The sequence below is a fragment of the Amphiura filiformis genome, chromosome 2, assembly GCF_039555335.1.
Source record: "Amphiura filiformis chromosome 2, Afil_fr2py, whole genome shotgun sequence".
NCBI lineage: Eukaryota > Metazoa > Echinodermata > Ophiuroidea > Amphilepidida > Amphiuridae > Amphiura > Amphiura filiformis.
In genome coordinates, this window is record NC_092629.1 from 55261235 (window position 1) to 55284081 (window position 22847).

The 22847-nt window shown below is 38.4% G+C and overlaps 1 protein-coding gene and 1 long non-coding RNA gene across 2 annotated transcripts; both read left to right on the top strand.

The window, feature by feature from the left end:
• Positions 1 to 3173: 3173 nt before the first annotated feature.
• On the top strand, positions 3174 to 5186 carry LOC140136290 (uncharacterized). The gene is made up of 3 exons (XR_011856640.1): positions 3174 to 3289; positions 4066 to 4179; positions 5058 to 5186. It is a non-coding gene; the product is annotated as an uncharacterized lncRNA (long non-coding RNA).
• A 5835-nt stretch (positions 5187 to 11021) lies between these two features.
• On the top strand, positions 11022 to 22688 carry LOC140136299 (uncharacterized). The gene is made up of 5 exons (XM_072158026.1): positions 11022 to 11134; positions 17321 to 17418; positions 18810 to 18985; positions 19809 to 19949; positions 22192 to 22688. The coding sequence occupies exons 1-5, from the start codon at positions 11060 to 11062 to the stop codon at positions 22281 to 22283; spliced, it is 582 nt and encodes a 193-aa protein (XP_072014127.1). The 5' UTR covers positions 11022 to 11059; the 3' UTR covers positions 22284 to 22688.
• The last annotated feature ends 159 nt before the right edge of the window (positions 22689 to 22847 follow it).

Below are 22847 nucleotides of genomic sequence, written 5' to 3' on the forward strand. Positions count from 1 at the left end.
GTGTCGGTGTGTGCCGTAGTGATATGCATTGGCGACATCGGTACTGGTAGTAAATTCCAATTTTCTTCGCTTTACCTCAGTTGTTCGGCTCAAAATTAAAAGGGGACATATCTGACAGTAAAAGCTAACATTTTAAGGAAAATAAAGACTTACCTCATCTATATTTTATGGAAATGTTACAATATGCATATGGCTTTAAAAACAAAATAACGGCGTGCCCCTCTTAACAGTGTGAGCGGAATCCATGAGAGCCTGAAATGCCATTAGTATTTTGCTTCTCAAGACCACCACCTTCAAAAAATAAATTTCTCACAATTTTTTTTCATTAGTTACTATTTTTCCCTGTAAGGGACCGTTCACAAACACTTGTTAGGGGGGCCTGATGCAAAAAAATTTCAGCGCGAAAAAATTTCGGCCCCCCCATCTTTACAGACCTCAAAAATTTCAGGCCCCCCCCCCTTTTTGACATGAACATTATGGGTCAACCCCATAGAAACGCATATTAACTCAATTTTCCCCGGAAATTTGTGGTCATTTCTTTCAGGGCCCCCCTTAGGGGGTCCAACATTTTCAGGGCCCCCTTTTTGCATCAGGTCCCCGACAAGTGTTTGTGAACGGTCCTTAATGGCGACGCTGCTGGCGACCAAGAGCAAAATTTGGAGGTATAGTTTCATTCGTTTCATAATTTTTTTGAACCTTTTCCATAATTTCTCCGCCCTTTTTCAATATTATTTCTTCTTGCCGCCCCTTCTGCCTCGCCCTTTTTATTTAACATCTCTTCTTGCCGCCACTTCTTCTTCCGCTGCCCATTCTTTTTTTGCCGCACCCTGCTTTTACCCTGGGAGGCTCGCGCCCAAACCCCCTCATGATGCAGTCATGGTCCATGGCAAAGGCGATTCGACCTTTGGGGCATTAAACCCAGTTAACAGGAAATTAATCCAGTAAATCGATTCAGTAAAGCAAATAAGCTCATGCATTCGATCACTAACGGCAACAAGCTTCGGTCGATTACCCCAGCTGCAGCGTGTGTAAACTCTAATTTGCATAGAGGCTGTACGTGAAATTATTGATTGGCTCCAAACAAAGGATTTGAACCGGTGCACGTAATCATGGCGCAGTGCAGTCCATTCAATCAAATGTTGTCATCAACCTATTTGATCGCAGTGCATTGTTATGTGTGTGAGACGAACTGTCGCGGTTGATTGCAATCAAACAAACAATGTCTTATGTATTACTTTGTTCCGTGATGAAAATCGTGATGTTTTATTCAATCACTCTTGAAAAATGTATTTCTTTGTAGGCCTATTACTTTGTTTTGTGATGAAAATCGTGATGTTTTATTTCATCACGCTCTAAACAATAATTATAGTTACATGCATTTCAAGAAAAAATCTTATTAAAACGGTAGGCCCTATGTTGTTTAGAAAAAATGTAGAAAGTGATGATGATGATGATGTCGATGATGATGATGATGATGATGATGATGATGATGATGATGATGATGATGATGATGTCTCCAAAAGTATCCCGGTTTGTTTTTCTTGCCCTAAATCGTGCGTATCTATTAATAAGGCACTTCAATAATCAATAATCAGTCCCGTGACGGCCTCCACTAACTAGCTACTAACTTGGGTTTATGGGCGCTGATATTTCATGTTCACTGTCACTTATTTATCAGAAAAGTGCGACCATTTGTCAATCACCTACAGTACCCAATTTCGGCATACTATATAAGAAACTCATCATGATGATTGCCAGAGAATAGTTAAAATGTAGCTTGTACCGTTTTTTTGTGGCATCCTTCAGAAGTGAGCGGTCCGATACCAATATTTTCGGTAAAATCTCCATTCAATTAACACGGGGAGTTGGCTAGCTATGCCTTGCCCTCACTCATATTTTACAAAAGTGCGACTATTTCTGAACATCTAACCTAGCTGTAATTTTAGGTCATGTTAGAGAAATATATTTGCTAGAAGTTTGGAGAATACCTAACATATTGGCTGGTTATTTTTCACACAGTGATGTTAACTAGCCAAGTGCCCATTCTTCCAACCATGGAAGAAAGAGATAAGAAGGAACCACAACGAACGCATTCACTTTGTCCACTCCCTTTACCGACATTTAGTTGACATTGTTATTCATGAGGATTTACTTTGATCAATACCCCGCGTTAAATAGGTGATTGGTATTGTATTCCATGTATTTGCATGTCTTCTGGAGCGTGTGTGAAGGATGATTTGAACTAATGACCAGAGTAATGACCTTCCGTGCAAGCACCCTATAGGATTTTCTCTGGTGACGTGATCATCGGTCATTGATGGCCTACATCTTTTTCTTCCATTTTGCCCAATTTTTCCGAACTTTGATGACTTTTTTCTCAGAGTTGGCAGTCTTTGGCACTGAAACGAGTTAGCTAGTTACGATTATACACATATAAACTATTAAATTAAACAGGTTTTATGTACCGGACTCAACCGGAACATTGTGCATTATTTAAGAACATTTTACATCTATTTTTCATCGAAAAAGTCACCAAAATCTTACCTTATTTGCTAAAGATGAAACTCAGCAAAAAACGGCCGATTTTGATTACCTTTTCGATGTTTTATAGGACATTTTCTACACAACACGATCAAGAAAACAGTTTGACTGTAGATCCCAAAACAAAGCTACTATACATGTTCAGAGCATCAGTGAAATTCCATAATCTTACTTCTGGGTAGCGTTTGTTTGTTCGTGGATGGGTTTGTTATAAATTTTTTCCAGTAATGATTTCGCCAAGCATCGATCGCGGTAAATGGATCATACATGAAAGGAAGTACCATTGATAGCTTTTCTTTTCATGCGTCAATAGATAAGCGGATTAAAACTTGGCCGATCGAAGTCGTTGTGGTTCCTTCTTATCTCTTTCTTCCATGTTCCAACGTAGATCATTTGTAGGGGTCACGCGTCAATGGTGAGAGCACTGTGTATTGTGTATAGGAAAACGGACAGTAACTGCAGTATGTCCCCCAAAAATAAAATACTCGCATTCATTCATTTGGATGAGAAATTGAAAGTTTCATAAAAAATTACATGAGAAAATTGTCAATTCCTATAGTTTTAGCTGGTTTTGTCTAATTCTTGTCCGCTTTTGAAAGCATTCTCATTATAAATTTTCACTGTAGTGAATTAAAACAAAGAGCCAGGGGTTACGATGGATACCAAGGCGCGGAAAGAATTACTGGTGGAATATGACGCACCCGAATGGATGCAAACCCTGAGCAATATACCTACACATAGGATTAAGGTGAGTTTTCGTTTATATGTCGTGTTCAATCCCATACTTAATTCACCGGAATCTGTCTGTTTAGGTGTCTGTCCGGCGCTTTTCTCGGAGACTAGGGATCGTACGGTCGTCAAACTTGGTGGAAGAGTGCAGCTTGGTATGAGACGGAACAAGTTTGTTTTGGTTAGTGGATCACGGTCACCCAATGTCATCCAGGTGTCATCTGAGGTCAAATTAGTAAAAACTGTCATATGGGCATGAAACTACGTGGGTACAGTGAACGGACGGATATAAGTGTTTAGGATGCGTTTAGATACAAATTCAAATTGTGATATCTTGTAAACCAAAAGGACGCTGTGGATTTTATTTTGGATTTGTGATGTATAAGAGAATAGGTTTCAAAATCTGATTTTTTTTTCTGGAAAAGGTACATGTAGATAATAATATAACAATTGGGCTAAACGCCTAACGTGTTAAAAAGTGTTATACAGCTAGGGATTTAAAGTGTATTATTTACTTCCCTGTGTTTCTCTCTCCCCCGGTCTCTTCCCTCTCCCTCTCAGTCTATATCTCTCTTCCTCCCTCTCACCTCTAGAAATCAAAGGTAGCAACCATTGTAATTTGACCACTTGTTAAAATGCTGAAAGCTGACAATGCTGATTAGCATGGTTTATCACATTTAGTGTCTATTTTTGTTATTTACAATATGTTAAAAATAGGCCTACGTGGCAAATGACAGTTGTAGCACTACCTCGTGGATTTACAGTTAAAGAAATCAATTCTGTGTTTTAAAACAGGCGTCGATTGAAAACACCCCTATCGAGCGATGGTATTTACCAGGAATTCCTAAAGAATTCGAAGTCTATATAAAACGGGAAGATTTGACAGGATGTGTGCTTTCTGGAAATAAGGTTAGTATTCAATAAAAAACAAAAACAAAAAAAAAAAAAAAAAAACCGCAGTGATTTATAGTGCGCTACGGCCTACATCATTCCATTAACCATGAAACAACAATTCAGGGACTTTGCTGCTTCAAGAGCACACACCCTAGACATTCCACAAATATCCTTCGCAACCAGGATCAGCTCCCCGAGTTTCGTACGGGTTACAAAGAGATAAATTAGCATTGAGTTCCTTGTCCAGGGGAATTTCATGCTAACTCAATTGTTCCACGAGAGCGTACTATAGGTACCGCCAGGGTTCGAACCCGCAACTTCTGAAAATTATTTTATCAACATTATTTAATCAATATATTATAATGCTTGCCTATTTTACTGAGTATAGTGTCTTTTGCACAAGAAAACCGATACATGTTCAAAATATCCTTCATATTGACCCTATTCACCAAAACCCATGCCACAAAGTGGCTTAATTAGTAATATATGAATTAATTTAAGTATCTCGTATTTGCAAAACCTTGAAATGTGTGTATCACATAACGACGTATTTGCCGATCACCTATACTGCGCAAGCCCGGTATGTCGTATCTGCAATTTGAAGAATTTGCCGTTTCACATAGTGACGTATTTGCGGAACTGTTTCACATAGTGACGTATTGCAAGACGTATTTTATTTAAAATTGATTTCTGCAGAGTAAGTTATGCTATGATATGTGTTAAGGGAATTGCATTGAATATATGGCAGCAAATGAAAATCGCTAAATTTTCAAATTTCGATTTTGTCGAAATGCGTCTTTTGCAAATACGTCAGTATATAATGCGGCCGACGAAGTAATATGACCCTTTTCTGCTTATTTTAGTCACGCCTTTCAACCTTTAACTATTTCCAGGTCAGAGGTTTTGAGTTCATCTTCGCAGAAGCAATAGAGCAAGGCTGCACAGCAATTTGTAGCGCTGGTCCGACTCAATCAAATTTATTGCGGACACTGGCTTTGATGGCTAGTTCATTAGGAATGCCATCGCACAACGTGATATACGCTGATAAGGTAACATAAATAATGGCGAATGCGTGTCACTATAGTACGGCGCAACACTATGATGGTAATCCAAGGATATTTTTAATAAAAACGGAGGGGCAATAGATTACATAACGCATTGTGCCTTTGAGCCGATTTGATTTGCCGACAAGCTATTCGCCGGCGCCGTAGAAGTGACGTAATTAATCGGATCAACTACCATAGCAATAGATGAATGCAATTTTGAATATATCGCCCTGCACTACAACGTTCACGCGGTACCTATTCATTGAACCATAGATGTCAAAGAACAGTGCAACCTGCTTGTAGTACCGGGCGATATATTCAAAAATTGTTTTCATCTATTGCTATGGTAGTTAATCCGATTATTACGTCACTTCGTCGGCGAATTGCACTCGCCTGCCTGGTAAAGCGTTAATATGCTCTCATGTCAGTTACCGATTTATCGGGAGGAACCCTGAACAAAAGGTACCACACGATGAATAGCTTGTCAGCAAATCAAATCGGCACAATGGAACAATGCGTTACGTAATCTATTACTTCTCCATGTTATATAGATGAGTTGGCTTCTGACGTCATTGCCTGGCAGTATGCGTACGCATCATCACAATTTTCATTGTTTTTGCCTGGTAGTATGCGCGCGCATCATAAGACGTCTATTGAACAGTGTCGTGGCTGTATGCAGTTCGCCCAAGCATATCGATATTCCAGTCCCTTGCCTTTGTTGATAAACATTGAGGTCAAATCATCTATATACAAGCTCCTTGATAAAAACCAAAAATCTGGCTAGAATTTATGTAAGAGTGATTATCTGATAAACTCCATCTATCTAGGCATATTTCTTTTGTTCCATCATGCATTTCTCTTATATAAACTCGACAGTGTCCATATCATCGAGATGATTTGGACATTTCAGCAAAATCGCTCCATTCACCCATATCATTGATCAAAGACAACATTCCCTTGCTTTTTGTCCAAGTTAAGTTATGTGCCGGTCGGGATTTGTGTTTATTTGTCTTGTTTAATTGTAACACTTTGGGTTGGTAAACTTTTCTTTCTTATTGCAACAAATAAAATGCATCCGCAGTTTGTTCATATCTCAATCGTCTTAATTATATGACTGTAAAGATCAAACTGCAGAAGGCTTAAGGGACCGTTCATTATTTCCACCGGAGGGGGGCCGGGAGAATACATGGGGGTCAGATGGTTTTGGTCAGGCAAAAGGGGGGTCAGATGGTTTTTAGTTATTGAAAGGGGGGTCAGATGGTTTTGCACCTCAAAAATCCTTCTGAACCCCATCTGGAACATTGCCCCAGGACCCCTGACCATTAGATTTGCGCTTTGCATGTCGGCCGACACTTTGGTCCTAGTGCGGACTTAAGTCTGGCCTCGGAGGAATCTGCTTGTTTTTCACCTGCCACAGTGTCAATTGACATAAATTTGCACCAAAACTACATGATTTGGATGTATTTCTGTGTTAAGTTCACAGTTACACCCACTTGGCATATTATATTGTAAGCTAATTATATAATGTGTCACTAGTTTGCATGTGCCAGCATACATGTACACGAAGAGCAATGTATTCAAATACATTAAATAGAAAAATAACATCATCATCATAATCCTGAAAATGGCCGAAAATAGTGTAAAATACCAAATTTTCTGCGCGTCCCAATAGAGCCTAGCTGTTTTAAAGCTCGAAGACATACAGTCTGTAAGTATTGTATGATGCAACTGTAATTTTTTTCGTCTGTGCCCCCCGAAATTTTTTATTTTGCCCTCCCTGACCAAAGAAAAAAAGCTGGCTACGCCCCTGTCTACCTGGTTGAAGGTACTTGGTACTTGGTAGTGCTTCCTCCTGAATACTCCAAAGAAGAGTTTTAACTGAAGGTATATGAGGATGTGCCATGATTTTGGGGTCCTTTTCAGTGATAATGGTATATTGATGGGTGGCTATTCAGTAGAGACCAATATTTGGGGAAAAGTGCCCTACATGTATTACTGCTATTAGGGTAAATTTAGGTGCTTTTTGTGAAAAATTGATAGCCGGGTGGCAAAAACAGCAAGAAGTAAAGGCATAATTTTTCAGCCTGGGGTGTGGCAGTGACGTAATGCGTTGAGGCAGCTGATCCGACATGCACGCATCTACTGCGCATCATTACATGACTTTGTGTGCATACGGCAGCACTTTTAAGCGTCTATCCACTAGCTACTGTGCCTAATGAAATGAAATCACTGCTACATGGTGAAAAATGGTACAAAGAAGTCAGCATTCAAAGGTCTGTGTGGCACATCCCTGTAAACCAAAATTACAAAGACCCCACTACTCCACACCAATACCCTTTCTTTTTTGTTGGGGGGGTCATATGATTTTCATGTAGCTCGGAGGGGGTCATATGGTTTTTATTATTGGAGAAGAGGGGGTCATATAGTTTTCGGCAGTGACTTTCTGTCTGCTCCCGGCCCCCCCTCCGGTAGAAATAATGGACGGTCCCTAAATTAATTAATTATTAGCAGGTGATGCAAAGAAATTGATTTGATGTTACTGTTTTTCTCAGTTCATAGTGTTTTGTTGTCAAGAAATGAGAAAAGCATAAATTAACATCAGTTTTTATCATTTTGATATATTTTTATTCTGGCTCTAACCTGATCCATATCCCCAGGATAACAAACAGGGCAATAATCTTTTGCAACTTATGGCCGGGGCTCATCGATATTTGATACCAAAAATTGATGGATTAAACTTCGAAGAAGAAGTTTGGACCAAAGTAAAACAGCTTGCGGAGAAGATAAGGTAACTTTTACATGCAATCCCGCATTTCAACACAATACAGCACTACATTGTTTTCAACATCATAAGGCATATTGCCAATAAGTGGCGGAAAAGGGCCCTGTCATCAAAATAGTCCGGGTGCCAATAGTAAAGAGTTCAATTCAGTGGTGTGCCTGAACATTTTCCGTTTCATACTAGTTGAAGTAAAAGTTGATACACATTGGGTTTTGCTCGGGAAAATTTGCATCTCTCTATTCTATACCCAAATCAAGGTGTTTACCAAAGTACTAAGAACAAGGAATAATTGTTTTTCTTTGAGTTGTCAGGAGTGTAAACTGTCAGACACACAACTGGTTCAATCATGAGCTGCGTGGCGCGAAGCCGTATACGGGGTGTGGTCCAAGGGCCCACCTTAGGGCCTCGTTTGGGATCCAATGGCAAAGCCCCGGCAGGGTCCAGGGGTGGAGGCCCCTTGAAGCTGATTGATTTGAGCCTAGGGGCAGCGTACCTTAAAACAAATGACCATGGGGGCCATAATATTTGACCTTTGGAGCTTATGTACCCATGCAAAGATGAAATGCTCAATAATGTCAGAAGAACTACTTAGAAACGACCGGCCCTTTCTTTTGACACTTGGGCCCCTGAGAGCCCTTGACCTTGGATATCTGGCCCAAAATTGGTAAAAGTCAGTTTTATTTATCTATAAGAAGTTGGAAAAAAATACCGGTAGGGGACCCGTAGTGCAATAAAGGAAAGGGGGGGCTTGTCAGATACTGCCTACTTGCTGACAGCTTAAATCCGCCATTGTTGCTAATCGGCAAATGTCAACTCATGCTAAGCATGCAGGGATACTAAAGCAGGGAAGGGATAATACTTATATTATTAGTGTTATTATTATTATTATTATTACTATTATTATCATTATTATTATTATTATTATTATTATTATTATTTTTATTATAATTATTATTATTATTATTATTATTATTTTTATTATTATTATTATTTGCAATATATCAGGAAGGACACCGGGGAAAGTGTGTATATATACAAATTTGGTGGCAACAGTTCGTACATCTTTGGATATTTGAAAGTATTCGACGAGTTACTGAGCCAGGTAAACATACGAGGGTCGATCAGTGTGTAATAAGAGTTGACTTGTGATGCCATATATGGATTGTTTTCATGGCATTTCTCAATGATCACATAAACACTGTACCTTTGTCTTTCAAACAACGAATGGAAAAATTATATTACACAAATGATTACGTAAGAGCATTAGCATAAAATCAATGGTCTAGAGTCACTGGCTGAAAATGAGTCGTTTTTATTAAGGGAAATAAGAGGCTGAAATGAGGTATTGTTGTGTTATATTTTCTCGGGAATTAAAGTATGGAGAATGCTGCCTTTTGGAACAGTAACAGTAACACAAACTTCCAGTTAATTAAACCATGTTTGATGGGCTGTGAGGCTTTTAATTTATTTAAAATGCATGGTCAAATATGTTTTATTTTTGACAATTTGATTTAAAATGCATGGTCAAATATGTTTTATTTTTGACAATTTGATACTGCTAACAATAGCAAACGTGGAACTGTTAACATTGTTCGTTTTATGCAAATCCAAGAAAATTGGAGATGTTAAACTCACATTTTAGTGACGTTTCACCACTACACTAGTGGTTTCATCAGAGTGGCAACTCATCACATCTGACTGCTTCCTTTTATAGGCAACAGCAACCGACATAGAGGGCGTGATGAGTTGGTCAAAGATGTTGTTGAGTGAGTAGCCCCTCTCGTCCTTGTTTAGAGTGTCTTTTCCTTTTCGGCGTATCCAGATGGCTACTTTCAGCCACCTAGAGGTCTTGTCAGCTTCTCTATCGATGACCTTTGAGCCCTCCCAATTGATGAAATGATTAGTAGATACAACATGATCAGTGATAGCTGACTTATGAATGTCTGTGATAGATGACGTGCGGCTGGCTCTAGTGTAGGGCTTCGTTTCAAATTTCTCCACCTCTTTTTGGTGATCTTTCAGGCGAACGCCGAAAGGGCGCCCGGTTTCTCCGATGTAGGTACTGGCACAATCTCCGCAGGGGATTTCATAATATATCGCCTCTGCTTTTTGATTTGTTGAGGGAGAAGTTTGTCCTTACGGTGAACAAGCATACTGCGGATGGTGCGGTGAGGTTTCATAGCGAGCGGTAGAAAAGCCATGTTTTTTGAAAACTCATTGAGGCCCTCTACATAGGGAATTATAACCATGCCTTTAGACTTTTCACTGTCACTGTCTTTATTCTTTAAGGTAGTCTTTGTTTTTGGAGTGGCTCTATTTTGTTTGACTTTTTTGATCGACCAATTTGGCGAGGGGGCCTACTGACTCAACAACATCTTTGACCAACTCATCACGCCCTCTATGTCGGTTCCTGTTGTCTATAAAAGGAAGCAGTCAGATGTGATGAGTTGCCAGTCTGATGAAACCACTAGTGTAGTGGTGAAACGTTACTAAAATGTGAGTTTAACATCTTCATTTTTTCTTGGATTTGCATAAAACGAACAATGTTAACAGTTAAATCTAACAATCCAAATGAACTTGTTCAAAGATTTGAGAGAGAATTACGGACGTAATGCAGTGAGAGACATCCGATCGCTTGAAAACACTGAACAGAAAATATTGCGATTCAGATGTCATAGAGTATTCTCATTACAAGCAAAACAGTGGTTTGATTCTAACCAGTTTAAAGCTCAAATGTCCGATCAATACGAGCACGTGATATCGTGAAAAAAAGCAGAGAAAGCTTTGTTGAATGAGAAAATTCGCGTAATTTCAAACAAAATCAGGTATTTAGAGGAAGAAAAAACCCGACTTAACGCCGATTTAAAGTCCCGCGATGTAAACAAAGAATTGTCAATTCAAATCTCGCGCCATGTTGAAAACTCTCGCGAGAACGAATTCCAATATGTCCGCGTCCGTCAAACCCGGAAGTTGAAAGAGCTAGCGGAAAAACAGGGGAAAGCGATGAATAATAATGCCAATAAGAACAACACACGCAACCGGACTTGAGTGGCACTCAACTGAAGCGATGGGTAAAAACCTGTCAAAATACAAACTGTCAGAAGCTCAAAATAGAGTGTTAGCTCGCGGCCTTGGATACGTGGTAAGTCCTGATTTCTGCCTCACTCGTCCATTGTCGATGAGCATATCGTTGCGTGTGAGAGAGCGTGTTGGAAGCTTCCCAAACCTGAAGCAGCACAATTACGTGCAGAAATAGTAGTAAATTGTCACTCAAATATCAGTAAAGATGAGCGAGTCGCGATTAATCAGCTTCAAAAAGAGGAGTCCATCATGGTCCTGGGAGCTGATAAAGGACGGGCAACGGTTGTCATGGACAAAATTGAGTACCAACAAAAATGTGTACCCTCCTCAGTGACTCTAAGACCTATGAAAAATTAGATCGCTACCCCACTCCAAAACACAAGAGAGCTGGTTTCAATCCCTCATAGGCTCGAAACAGAACACAAGATCAAAAAAGCGGACAAACAATTTCTGTACCCCCACCTCGGAAAATGTACCTCGAATTTATGGTAGTCCAAAAACTCACAAGGACGGTACCTCGCTTCGACTTTACAGGCTCCATAGGTTATAATGTGGCCAAATCTCTTGCTGATATTCTGAGCCCTATAGTTGGCCAATCTGAGCACCATGTTCTAAACTCTAAAAGTCTAGCGGAAAATCTCAAAGATGTTACCCTTGAGGAAGATGAGATTCTTAACCCGCACGATGTGGTGTCGCTTTTTACCATTACTCCCATTGATCTCACTCTTCTTAAACTCAGAGAAAGACTTCAAGAGGACAAAGATCTCAAAAACAGAACCCTCCTCACTACTGATGACATTAATATAGAACTTACAAAAGTTTGCCTCGCTACGGTTGCGTACTTCAGCTAGCCCGGTCAGAATTATCACCAATGTTTCGGCATGGCCATGGTTAGCCCCAGGCCCGTACGCAGGGGGGTGCGGGGGGTGCGGTCGCACCCCCCAAATTTGGAAAAGTATACAAAAAGTCCAAAATTATCAGAATTTGCGAGCGCAGTCAAAATCAGGGTTTTACGCTTTTTGGACAAAAAGGTCAAAATTTTAGGAAGAAAGTCCACTTTTCACAAAATTTGGAAAAAAAAGTCCACTTTTTCAAAATCAGCACCCCCAAATGAAATCCTGCGTACGGGCCTGGGTAGCCACCTCAGCCCCTTGTAATATCTTTATGGAGTGGCTTGAGCAGAAAGCTACTTCCACAGCCCCGGAAAGCTGTTACTTATATTATTATTAGTGTTGTTATTATTATTATTGTTATTATTATTATCATTATTATTATTACACAGCCGTGACGTTAGTCACGGCTGTGTCTTTTTTCTTACAGGTTCTTTCTTCTGTCAATCTTTACATTGCTCTAGCACTCACATGCTTACATCGATTTTGACCTAACTTGGTCACAATGATCATTGACCGTGCCATACATGTTACATAGGGGTCAAAAACATGATTTCAACTAAAAATGCATCTTCTCCCACAACTTATGTAGGACAGCAACCCCACTTGCACACATGCATTGTTATTACCCAGTGTCTATGTGGTGTACACAGATTTGGGGTCAAAGGTCATTAAGGGGTCACTTCCGATATAAAACGAAATACCTTCAAAAATTTTTATTAGCTAAGTAAAACAGCACAGTAACGGTATGTCCACACATGATCTGCAGTCACCCAATGTATATGTGGTATTTTTTTATTTGGGGTCAAATCTCATTAAGGGTCACTTCCGGTATAAAACGAAATACCTTTAAAATGCATCTTCTTCCACAGATTATGTAGGACAGTGACGCCACTTGCACACATGCATTGTTATTACCCAGTGTCTATAGGGTGTACACAGATTTGGGGTCAAAGGTCATTAAGGGGTCACTTCCGGTATAAAACGAAAAACCTTCAAAATTTTTTATTTGCTAAGAAAAACATAGGACAGTAACGGAATGTTTTCACATGAAACTCGTGGGGTCAAAGGTCACGCAGGGGTCATAGGGGTCAAAAACGTCATTTCAACTAAAATGCATCTTCAACCACAACTTACGTATGACAGCGACGCCACTTGCACACATGAATTGTTATTATCCAGTGTTTATGTGGTGTACACAGCTTTGGGGTTAAAGGTCATTAAGGGGTCACTTCCGGTATAAAACGAAATACCTTCAAAAATTTCGATTAGCTAAACAAAACATAGGACAGTAACGGAATGTTCACACATGAATTGTGGTTTACCCCAGTGTATATGTGGTATTTTTTTATTTTGGGTCAAAGGTCATTAAGGGGTCACTTCCGGTATAAAACGAAATACCTTTAAAATGCATCTTCTCCCACAAATTACGTAGGACAGTGACGTCACTTGCACACATGCATTGTCATTACCCAGTGTCTACGGGGTGTACACAGATTTGGGGTCAAAGGTCATTAAGGGGTCACTTCCGGTATAAAGCGAAAAACCTTCAAAAATTTTTATTTGCCAAGACAGTAACGGTATGTTCACACATGAATAGTGGTTACCCAATTCATATGTGGTATTTTTTATTTGGGGTCAAAGGTCATTAAGGGGTCACTTCCGGTCTGAGACGAAAAACCTTCAAAATGCACCTTCTGCCACAAGTAACATAGCAAAGTGGTGCCACGTGCACCCATGCATTGACATTAGCCAATGTCTATGGGCATTTTCATATATTTTGGGGTCAAAGGTCAATAGGGGTCACAACACGGCTGTGTTCGTGGTCTTAGACCACAGCTAAGTCTAGTTCTTTCTTACACAGCCGTGACGTTAGTCACGGCTGTGTCTTTTTTCTTACAGGTTCTTTACACAGCCGTGACGTTAGTCACGGCTGTGTCTTTTTTCTTACAGGTTCTTCTTCTTCTTTCTTCTTTCTGTCAACCATTACATTTGCTCTAGCACTCACATGCTTACATCGATTTTGACTTAACTTGGTCACAATGATCATTGACCGTGCCCCTACATGTCACATGAAACTTGTGGGGTCAAAGGTCACGCAGGGTCATAGGGGTCAAAACGTGATTTCAACTCAAAATACATCTTCTCCTACAAATTACGTAGGACAGTGACGCCACTTGCACACATCCATTGTTATTATCCAGTGTCTATATGGTGTACACAGATTTGGGGTCAAAGGTCATTAAAGGGTCACATCCGGTCTAAAACGAAATACTTTCAAATTATTTTATTAGCTAATGAAAACATAGGACAGTAACGGTATGTTCACATATGAGTTGCAGTTACCCAATGTATATGTTGTATTTTTTTGTTTGGGGTCAAAGGTCATTAAGGGGTCACTTCCGGAATAAAACGAAATACCTTTAAAATGCATCTTCTCCCACAAATTACGTAGGGCAGTGACACCACTTGCACATATGCATTGTTATTACCCAGTGTCAATGTGGTGTACACAGATTTGGGGTCAAAGGTCATTAAGAGGCCACTTCCGGTATAAATCGAAATATCTTCAAAAAATTTTATCAGCTAAGAAAAACATAGGACAGTGATGGTATGTTCACACATGAATTGTTTTTAACCAATGTATATATGGTATTTTTATTTGGGGTCAAAGGTCATTAAGGGGTCATTTCCGGTATAAAACGAAATACCTTGAAAATGCATCTTCTCCCACAAATTACGCAGGACAGTGATGCCACTTACACACATGCATTGTTATTACCCAGCGTCCATGGGGTGTACACAGATTTGGGGTCAAAGGTCATTAAAGGGTCACTTCCGGTCTGAGACGAAAAACATTCAAAATGTCCCTTCTGCCACAAATAACATGGCAAAGTAATGCCACGTGCACGCATACATTGACATTAGCCAATGCCTATGGGGTTTTCATATATTGTGTTGTCAAAGGTCAGTAAGGGGTCACAACACGGCTGTGTTCGTGGTCTTAGACCACAGCTAAGTCTAGTTCTTTCTTTCTTTACACAGCCGTGACGTTAGTCACGGCTGTGTCTTTTTTCTTACAGGTGCTTTCTTTACACAGCCGTGACGTTAGTCACGGCTGTGTCTTTTTTCTTACAGGTTCTTTCTTCTTTCTTTCTTTCTTATGTCAACCATTACATTTGCTCTAGCACTCACATGCTTACATCGATTTTAACCTAACTTGGTCACAATAATCATTGACCATGCCCCTACATGTCACATGAAACTCGCGGGGTCAAAGGTCACGCAGGGGTCACAGGGGTCAAAAACGTGATTTCAACTAAAAATGCATCTTCTCCCACAACGTACGTAGGACAGCAACCCACTTGAACACTTGTATTGCTATTACCCAGTGTCTATGTGGTGTACACAGATTTGGGGTCAAAGGTCATTAAGGGGTCACTTCCGGTATAAAACGAAAAACCTTCAAAATTTTTTATTAGCTAAATAAAACATAGCACAGTAACGGTATGTTCACATATGATCTGCAGTCACCCAATGTATATGTGGTATTTTTTATTTGGGGTCAAAGCTCATTAAGGGGTCACTTCCGGTATAAAAAGAAATACCTTTAAAATGCATCTTCTTCCACAAATTATGTGGGACAGAGACGCCACTTGCACACATGCATTGTTATTACCCAGTGTATATGGGGTGTACACAGATTTGGGGTCAAAGGTCATTAAGGGGTCACTTCCGGTATAAAACGAAATACCTTCAAAAAATTTTATTAGCTAAATAAAACAAAGCACAGTAACGGTATGTTCACATATGATCTGCAGTCACCCAATGTATATGTGGTATTTTTTTTATTTGGGGTCAAAGCTCATTAAGGGGTCACTTCCGGTATAAAAAGAAATACCTTTAAAATGCATCTTCTTCCACAAATTATGTGGGACAGAGACGCCACTTGCACACATGCATTGTTATTACCCAGTGTATATATGGTGTACACAGATTTGGGGTCAAAGGTCATTAAGGGGTCACTTCCGGTATAAAACGAAATACCTTCAACAATTTTTATTAGCTAAGTAAAACATGGGACAGTAACGGTATGTTCACACGTGATCTGCAGTCACCCAATGTATATGTGGTATTTTTTTATTTGGGGTCAAATCTCATTAAGGGGTCACTTCCGGTATAAAACGAAATACCTTTAAAATGCATCTTCTTCCACAGATTCTGTAGGACAGAGACGCCACTTGCACACATGCATTGTTATTACCCAGTGTCTATGGGGTGTACACAGATTTGGAGTCAAAGGTCATTAAGGGGTCACTTCCGGTATAAAACGAAAAACCTTCAATTTTTTTTATTTGCTAAGAAAAACATAGGACAGTTACGGTATGTTCACACATGAATTGTGGATACCCAGTTTATATGTGGTATTATTTTATTTGGGGTCAAAGGTCATTAAGGGGTCACTTCCGGTATAAAACGAAATACCTTTAAAATGCTTCTTCTTCCACAAATTACGTAGGACATTGACGCCACTTGCACACATGCATTGTTATTACCCAGTGCCAATGTGGTGTACACATATTTGGGGTCAAATGTCATTAAGGGGTCACTTCCGGTATAAAACGAAATACCTTTAAAATGCATCTTCTCCCACAAATTACGTAGGACATTGACGCCACTTGCACACATGCATTGTTATTACCCAGTGCCAATGTGGTGTACACAGATTTGGGGTCAAAGGTCATTAAGGGGTCACTTCCGGTATAAAACGAAATACCTTTAAAATGCATCTTCTCCCACAAATTACGTAGGACATTGACGCCACTTGCACACATGCATTGTTATTACCCAGTGCCAATGTGGTGTACACAGATTTGGGGTCAAAGGTCATTAAGGGGTCACTTTCGGTATAAATTGAAATATCTTCAAAAAAATTTATCAGCCAAGAAAAACATAGGAGAGTGATGGTATGTTCACACATGAATTATGTTTTTCCAATGTATATGTGGTATTTTTTTATTTCTGGTCAAAGGTCATTAAGGGGTCATTTCCGGTCTGAGACGAAAAACCTTCAAAATGCCTCTTCTGCACAAATAACATAGCAAAGTGATGCCACATGCACCCATGCATTGACATTAGCCAATGTCTATGGGGCTTTCATATATTTTGAGGTCAAAGGTCATTAAGGGGTCATAACAAGGCTGTGTTCGTGGTCTTAGACCACAGCTAAGTCTATTATTATTATTGTTATTGTTATTATCATTATTATTATTATTATTGTTATTGTTATTGTTATTATTATTATTATTATTATTATTATTATTATTATTATTATTATTATTATTCCTATTATACAGGGTGTTAACTCTTTCAGTGATATCGTAGTGAGTTGTACAGGCGCAGGGACAACGTTTGGACTGGGAGTTGGTAATTACCTCAATGAATGTAACATCAAGTACGTTTATATATTTCCGGTTCCAATATTAGACATGTAAATTAGATATATAATCCCCATATTATTGTGCAGGGTGAGTCAAATGATCTACATGCAACTTTACTCATTTTGTTCCGAGATCTTGGACACCGTGATTTTTGTAATTGTCGTGTAGTGTGTTGTTTTGACATCCCTGTTATCGATTAAGGGGCATATCATTTTCTTCGGATGGGGGGGGTCAAAAGTTTTTGGAAAGAAAAATACGGGGGTCATACAATTTTTGATAACCAAAATGTAGGGAGTCACCTACAAGATGACAATAGATAATATGTTTATTTTATTAAAAAAACACTTTAAAATTTTAGCCTGTTTATATAGGGGGTGTCATAAACTTTTGTTGCCGAAATAAGGGGCAGTCGCAATTTTATTGACGCCGACTTTTGGAATATTTGGGACCCCCTTTCGAAGAAAATGATAGCCCACTAATGTCATGTTGGTTTTGCCACCATTAATGTTTAGCCACTGCTGATAGAATACCGGTAGTTGGTTATTCACACCATTAAACCTAGAACTACGAAGGGCAGCCCCGCCCAAGATGTTTTATCCGTCACAAAAAACGCACGTGTTTACGCCCAAACGACCTAAGCTAATCGTAGATCCATCCTTTGCGCTAATTTTAGTAATAAAAGTCATAAAAAATGACCATAGATTGGGGGGGGGGGTGAGGCCAACCATTTTTTCATTTCCCTATAAACCATTCGCTCCATGTGAAAAAGTTTGACTACAAAAACGATTCTCTTATTAATGCATCTACGCACAGTTTCCGCCTCGATACACCCGAGCACACAAAAAAATTCCAAGCACAGCGAGTCTAGTATCTACGCAGTCTGTGTTATACTACACGGTTGGGTGCACAGCATCATAAGAGCTGTGAGAGATCTAGTGGAAAATAGGTTTCTGTGATTGGTTTTTGTCAAAACCTCAAGTGCTCCTTTCATCCAATCAGATTTTTTTACATCAAACGAAAGCTAACACTTCACCCTAAAACACTTTTTTCATTAGGTCAACAGATAATGCAATTCAATATTTACAGCAAGGCGAATGTGGTAAATCTGTTGAAAACGACCTATCCCAGCACAATTTTTGACCAAAATATAGGTTTTAAAAGTCAAAACCTCAAGTGTTCCTTACAATATTTTTCATATTTTATGTCATTAAATGAAAGAGCACACTTATATTGTCCATATACTAGCTCCATTTTAATGAGTAATGGCCAATTCTCTTTAAATTGCACATCTTGTGCAAAAAGCGTAGACTCTTTTCGCCTGTTTTGTCACACGGTTGTAAATTCAATGAACTATGACTTTGCTAAAGAGCGCTTACAAAACGATATGTAATGTTGTCACTTTAAGGATCCATTCGCTGGTAACAGGAGAATCGAAAGCATATGCTGAAAAGGAAATGAACACTATGTTCAGATACGTGGGTCTCCATGAAGCTGATGGCAGCGGACCCTCGATTGAAGATATTTGTCACATGACAGAACATCTAGGTGCTGGATATGGTAAAACAACCCAGGAAGAAATAGGTGATTAGAATAAAAACATCTCAAAAAAAGTAATTAACCCCCCCCCTTAAGTAATGCTCATTATTCAAAAACATTGGAAGCAGAATTTATTTCTGCGCATTTTGACACCGGTCGATTTAATGTTGTGAGGTCCAGATTTGAAAGTTGCACTTACAACAATACAAAAACACTCAGACATCCTTAAAGTAACCGGTGGGTGCTTGCTTTTTTTTTTGGCTTTGGTCGCAGACCATGAACAAAGCCGTGCCGTTTTTGTCACCTTTGGCTCAAAACATCAGACACTGACTATTAATATCAAGGCAGATGTAGAAGTTTATGATGTTTGACACCGAATCTGTGAATGCTCCATAGAGAGTGGCCATTGCCAGTACATGTGTGCAGCTAGGTGCTGGCATCACTCTGTTATGTTTTAGCTGAATAGGCATTTTGAAAGGGTTTCGTCTTGGAGCGGAAGTGACCCCTTAATGATCATTAACCCCAAATGTGTAAACACCCTATAGACACTGGATAATATCAATAAATGTAAGCTAATGTATACAAGTGGCGTCATTCTTCAAAGACTAACAGTTTTAAATACATAGCCATGTATAGATGTCAGTGATGGCACCAGACAATTGTGTTGCGGACATATTATATAGGTCAAAGGTCGATACTGGGCTTGTAGTTCACGTGAGTTGTTATTTCTGGCTATATTGCAAGTGGTGCGGCAGAAACCGGCTGCTAAGGACACTGCCTTGCACTTACATGTAGGAGCGATTTTTTCAGCGTAGACGGCCAATTTTTTGTCATAATTATAATTATGCTATCTCAATATTTTGTATAGAATTTCTGAAGAATGTGGCAGCACAAACTGGTATCGTTTTAGGATCAACCTACTCAGGAAAGGCAGCCTTCCATCTCGTGAAACAACTAAATGAACAACCAGAAAAATTTAAGGGGAAGAAGATATTGTTTATTCATACTGGTGGGTAACCATAGTTTATTTGAAATAAATAAATAAATAAATAAATAAATAAATAAATAAATAAATAAATAAATAAATAAATAAATAAATAAATAAATAAATAAATAAATAAATAAATAAATAAAAATAAATTAATTAATTAATTAATTAATTAATTAATTAATTAATTAATTAATTTTAATTAATTAATTAATAAAATAAATAATAAAATAAATAAAATAAAATAAAATAAAATATAATAAAATAAATAAATAAATAAAACATATCCGCACTGCCAGATTGTAACATTCACCAATTATATGTGCAGCTCCACAGAATCCATTTGGTGAAGGAAGTTTTTGATAACCAATTGAAATAACTAATCACCGATTTCTGAAAGCAAGAGAAACCGGATATCCCGAAGAAAACCTGCGAGAGCGAGCATAGATCGTAATAAACCAAATGCACACACACTCCTTGGGCTCGGCCAAGGCTTGAATCCGGGCCCTATTGGTGCAAGGTGAAGTAACAACCGCTGCGCCTACCCGCTCCCCCGCAAAGGAACTTTTTAAAACAAATTAGTATTAATTAACCACTTCGAAATATTTTATGCTTACACTTATATTTGGCGGTGTACCTTAATAATAACTTTTAGCTGTGGCCTTTAAACACCTTTATAATATAAAGGTTTGTGCTCTATAGTACCACATATTGAACGATTGTGTGACTACTCTCTTTTCCAGTCTTTTTCTTTTATCACCATTTATTTTAGAAAAGTGTATTCAAGAACATATTAAAAGTCCCAAAAAGTCCAAGTGAAATTTCAAATTTGGTCAATTGTTGTTAGAAACCATACCAATGTATTCCTTTTGTCATAAGGATGTAGAAAAAGTATAGTTTGACCTATCTCCGATATACATTTCTTGAGTTTGGGGAAAAAGGTCAAATGTCAAAATTTGGATTCCACAGGGGGACAAAAGTTAAAAATGCTCTGATTTTGATCAAAATGGTTTTATATTGCACCGCTTGCAGAAACATTAAAAAAAAGAATATCCCAGGTGGTTTGTTACCTTGGTAACAAGGCAAAGAAGATCGAATTCCATTGAGACCTGTTGACCTTGACTTATTTGTGATGTTACCTATGTAACAAAACATCCAAAACAATGCAACTTTTCTCGTTTTGATTTATTTTTGCCAAAGGAACAATTTGAGACCAGTCGGATTAAAATTGGAGCATATATCCATTGTAAACGACTGTGGAACCCAAAATGTGACCTTTAACCTTTTTGCCGATATCTCAAGAACTGGATGTCGGAGACTGGTCAAACTATACTTTTTCTGAATCCTTATGATGGGAGCAAGACATTGGTATAGTTTTAAACAAGATTTGACCAACTGTGAAATTTCACCCTGCATAAGCGGCCATTTTGGATTTATGCAAATTAGGCACTGTTCCACTTGGGAACTTTTGATATTTTCTTTAACATTATACTTTTCTGAAATGAATGGTGATTAAATGGTTTCTGTTACAATTAGTGGTGGGTTAAGGGATCCAAAATGAGCGTTTATTGCGTTTCGACAGTATTTTTTGTGGAACATGAGAGCACCTCAGACCTATCGAATTGCATTCTGAATACGAAGCATGTCTTTCTGATATCAAATAATTTTCGTTTTTTCAAAATCACAATATAATTCAAATTTTATAACAGAGTAAGAAAATTTGATATTTTTCACATTTTGATATATAACAGTCCTCGAAGTAAATTATATAAATCTAATGATATATTCTTAAAGTGTATGTAGCAGGGAGGAAAAGCCGACGGTCAATTGAAAATTTTGACCTTTCATATTGAAGATATGGATTTTTCCCAAAAAGACCTTATTTTTGTTTGGTGTTTTGGGGAAAAAAATCCATATCTTCAATACGAAAGGTCACAATTTTGAATTGATCGTCGGCTTTTTTATCCCACCTACATACACTTTAAGTATAAATCATCAGATTTATAAAGTTTACTTCAAGTACTGTTAAATATCAAAAATATCAATTTTAATGATTTGCCATAAAATGTGTATTAAATTGCGAATTTCAAAAAACAAAATTATTTGATATCAGAATGACATTCTTCGTATTCAGAATGTAATTCGATATGTCTGATGTGCTCTAATGTCCCAAAATAAATACTGTCCAAACGTTCATACCCCAGCCCTTAAGCCCTACTTTTCTTTAATTTGATTGACCTATTATTATCCTTTTGGTATACAGGTGGTGTGTTTGAGCTGTTTGACGGTAGAATGCAGAATGCCTTTGACAACGATGATAATGTGAAACAATGGAAAGACGTGATGGATAGTTAAATTGTGAACGTATTGATACCTTAAAAGATTCTATAACTTTTTACCTAAAAAACATATAATATCCAATTCTAGACTGGATAATAGCTATCACAGTACTATAAATATATTTTTAGCTCTTTTAAACATATCATCTTCTTTTTGTTATCAAATTATCCATCATTTTCTGTTTTTTGTTTATTCTAAGACTGTATATTTGTGTTGAAATTGAGGGCGCTTTTTAAATATATTTTAAATTTAATTCAAAGAGGAGTGATTTGAGCTTGTTGCTGTATATTATTGCGTAATGAGGGTAGTAGCAGCATTGATTTATTTCTCCAAAGTTATTGAGGATAATTAACAATCAAAACATTTTCCAGACAGTGGCGTAGCGTCATAAGGTCACGGTTTGAAAATTTAGAAAATCCCAGAGAATATGGCCGAAACACGGCTTGTGTCCCCACCCTCCATCATGGTCGATGCCACCCCCCCCCCCCCGAGGATGACTCACACTACGCCATTGTATCCTATCCAGATCATAGGTTCGTGGTCTAGTGGTTTGATGCACTAATGATGTACATGTATCTT

Coding starts and splice junctions, on each gene's coding strand:
- LOC140136299 (XM_072158026.1), top strand. CDS start 11,060: ATGGGTAAAAACCTGTCAAAATACAAACTGTCAGAAGCTCAAAATAGA. Junction 17,419..18,809: donor CTCAATGAATGTAACATCAA/GTACGTTTATAT, acceptor TGTCACTTTAAG/GATCCATTCGCTGGTAACAG. Junction 18,986..19,808: donor AACAACCCAGGAAGAAATAG/GTGATTAGAATA, acceptor TATTTTGTATAG/AATTTCTGAAGAATGTGGCA.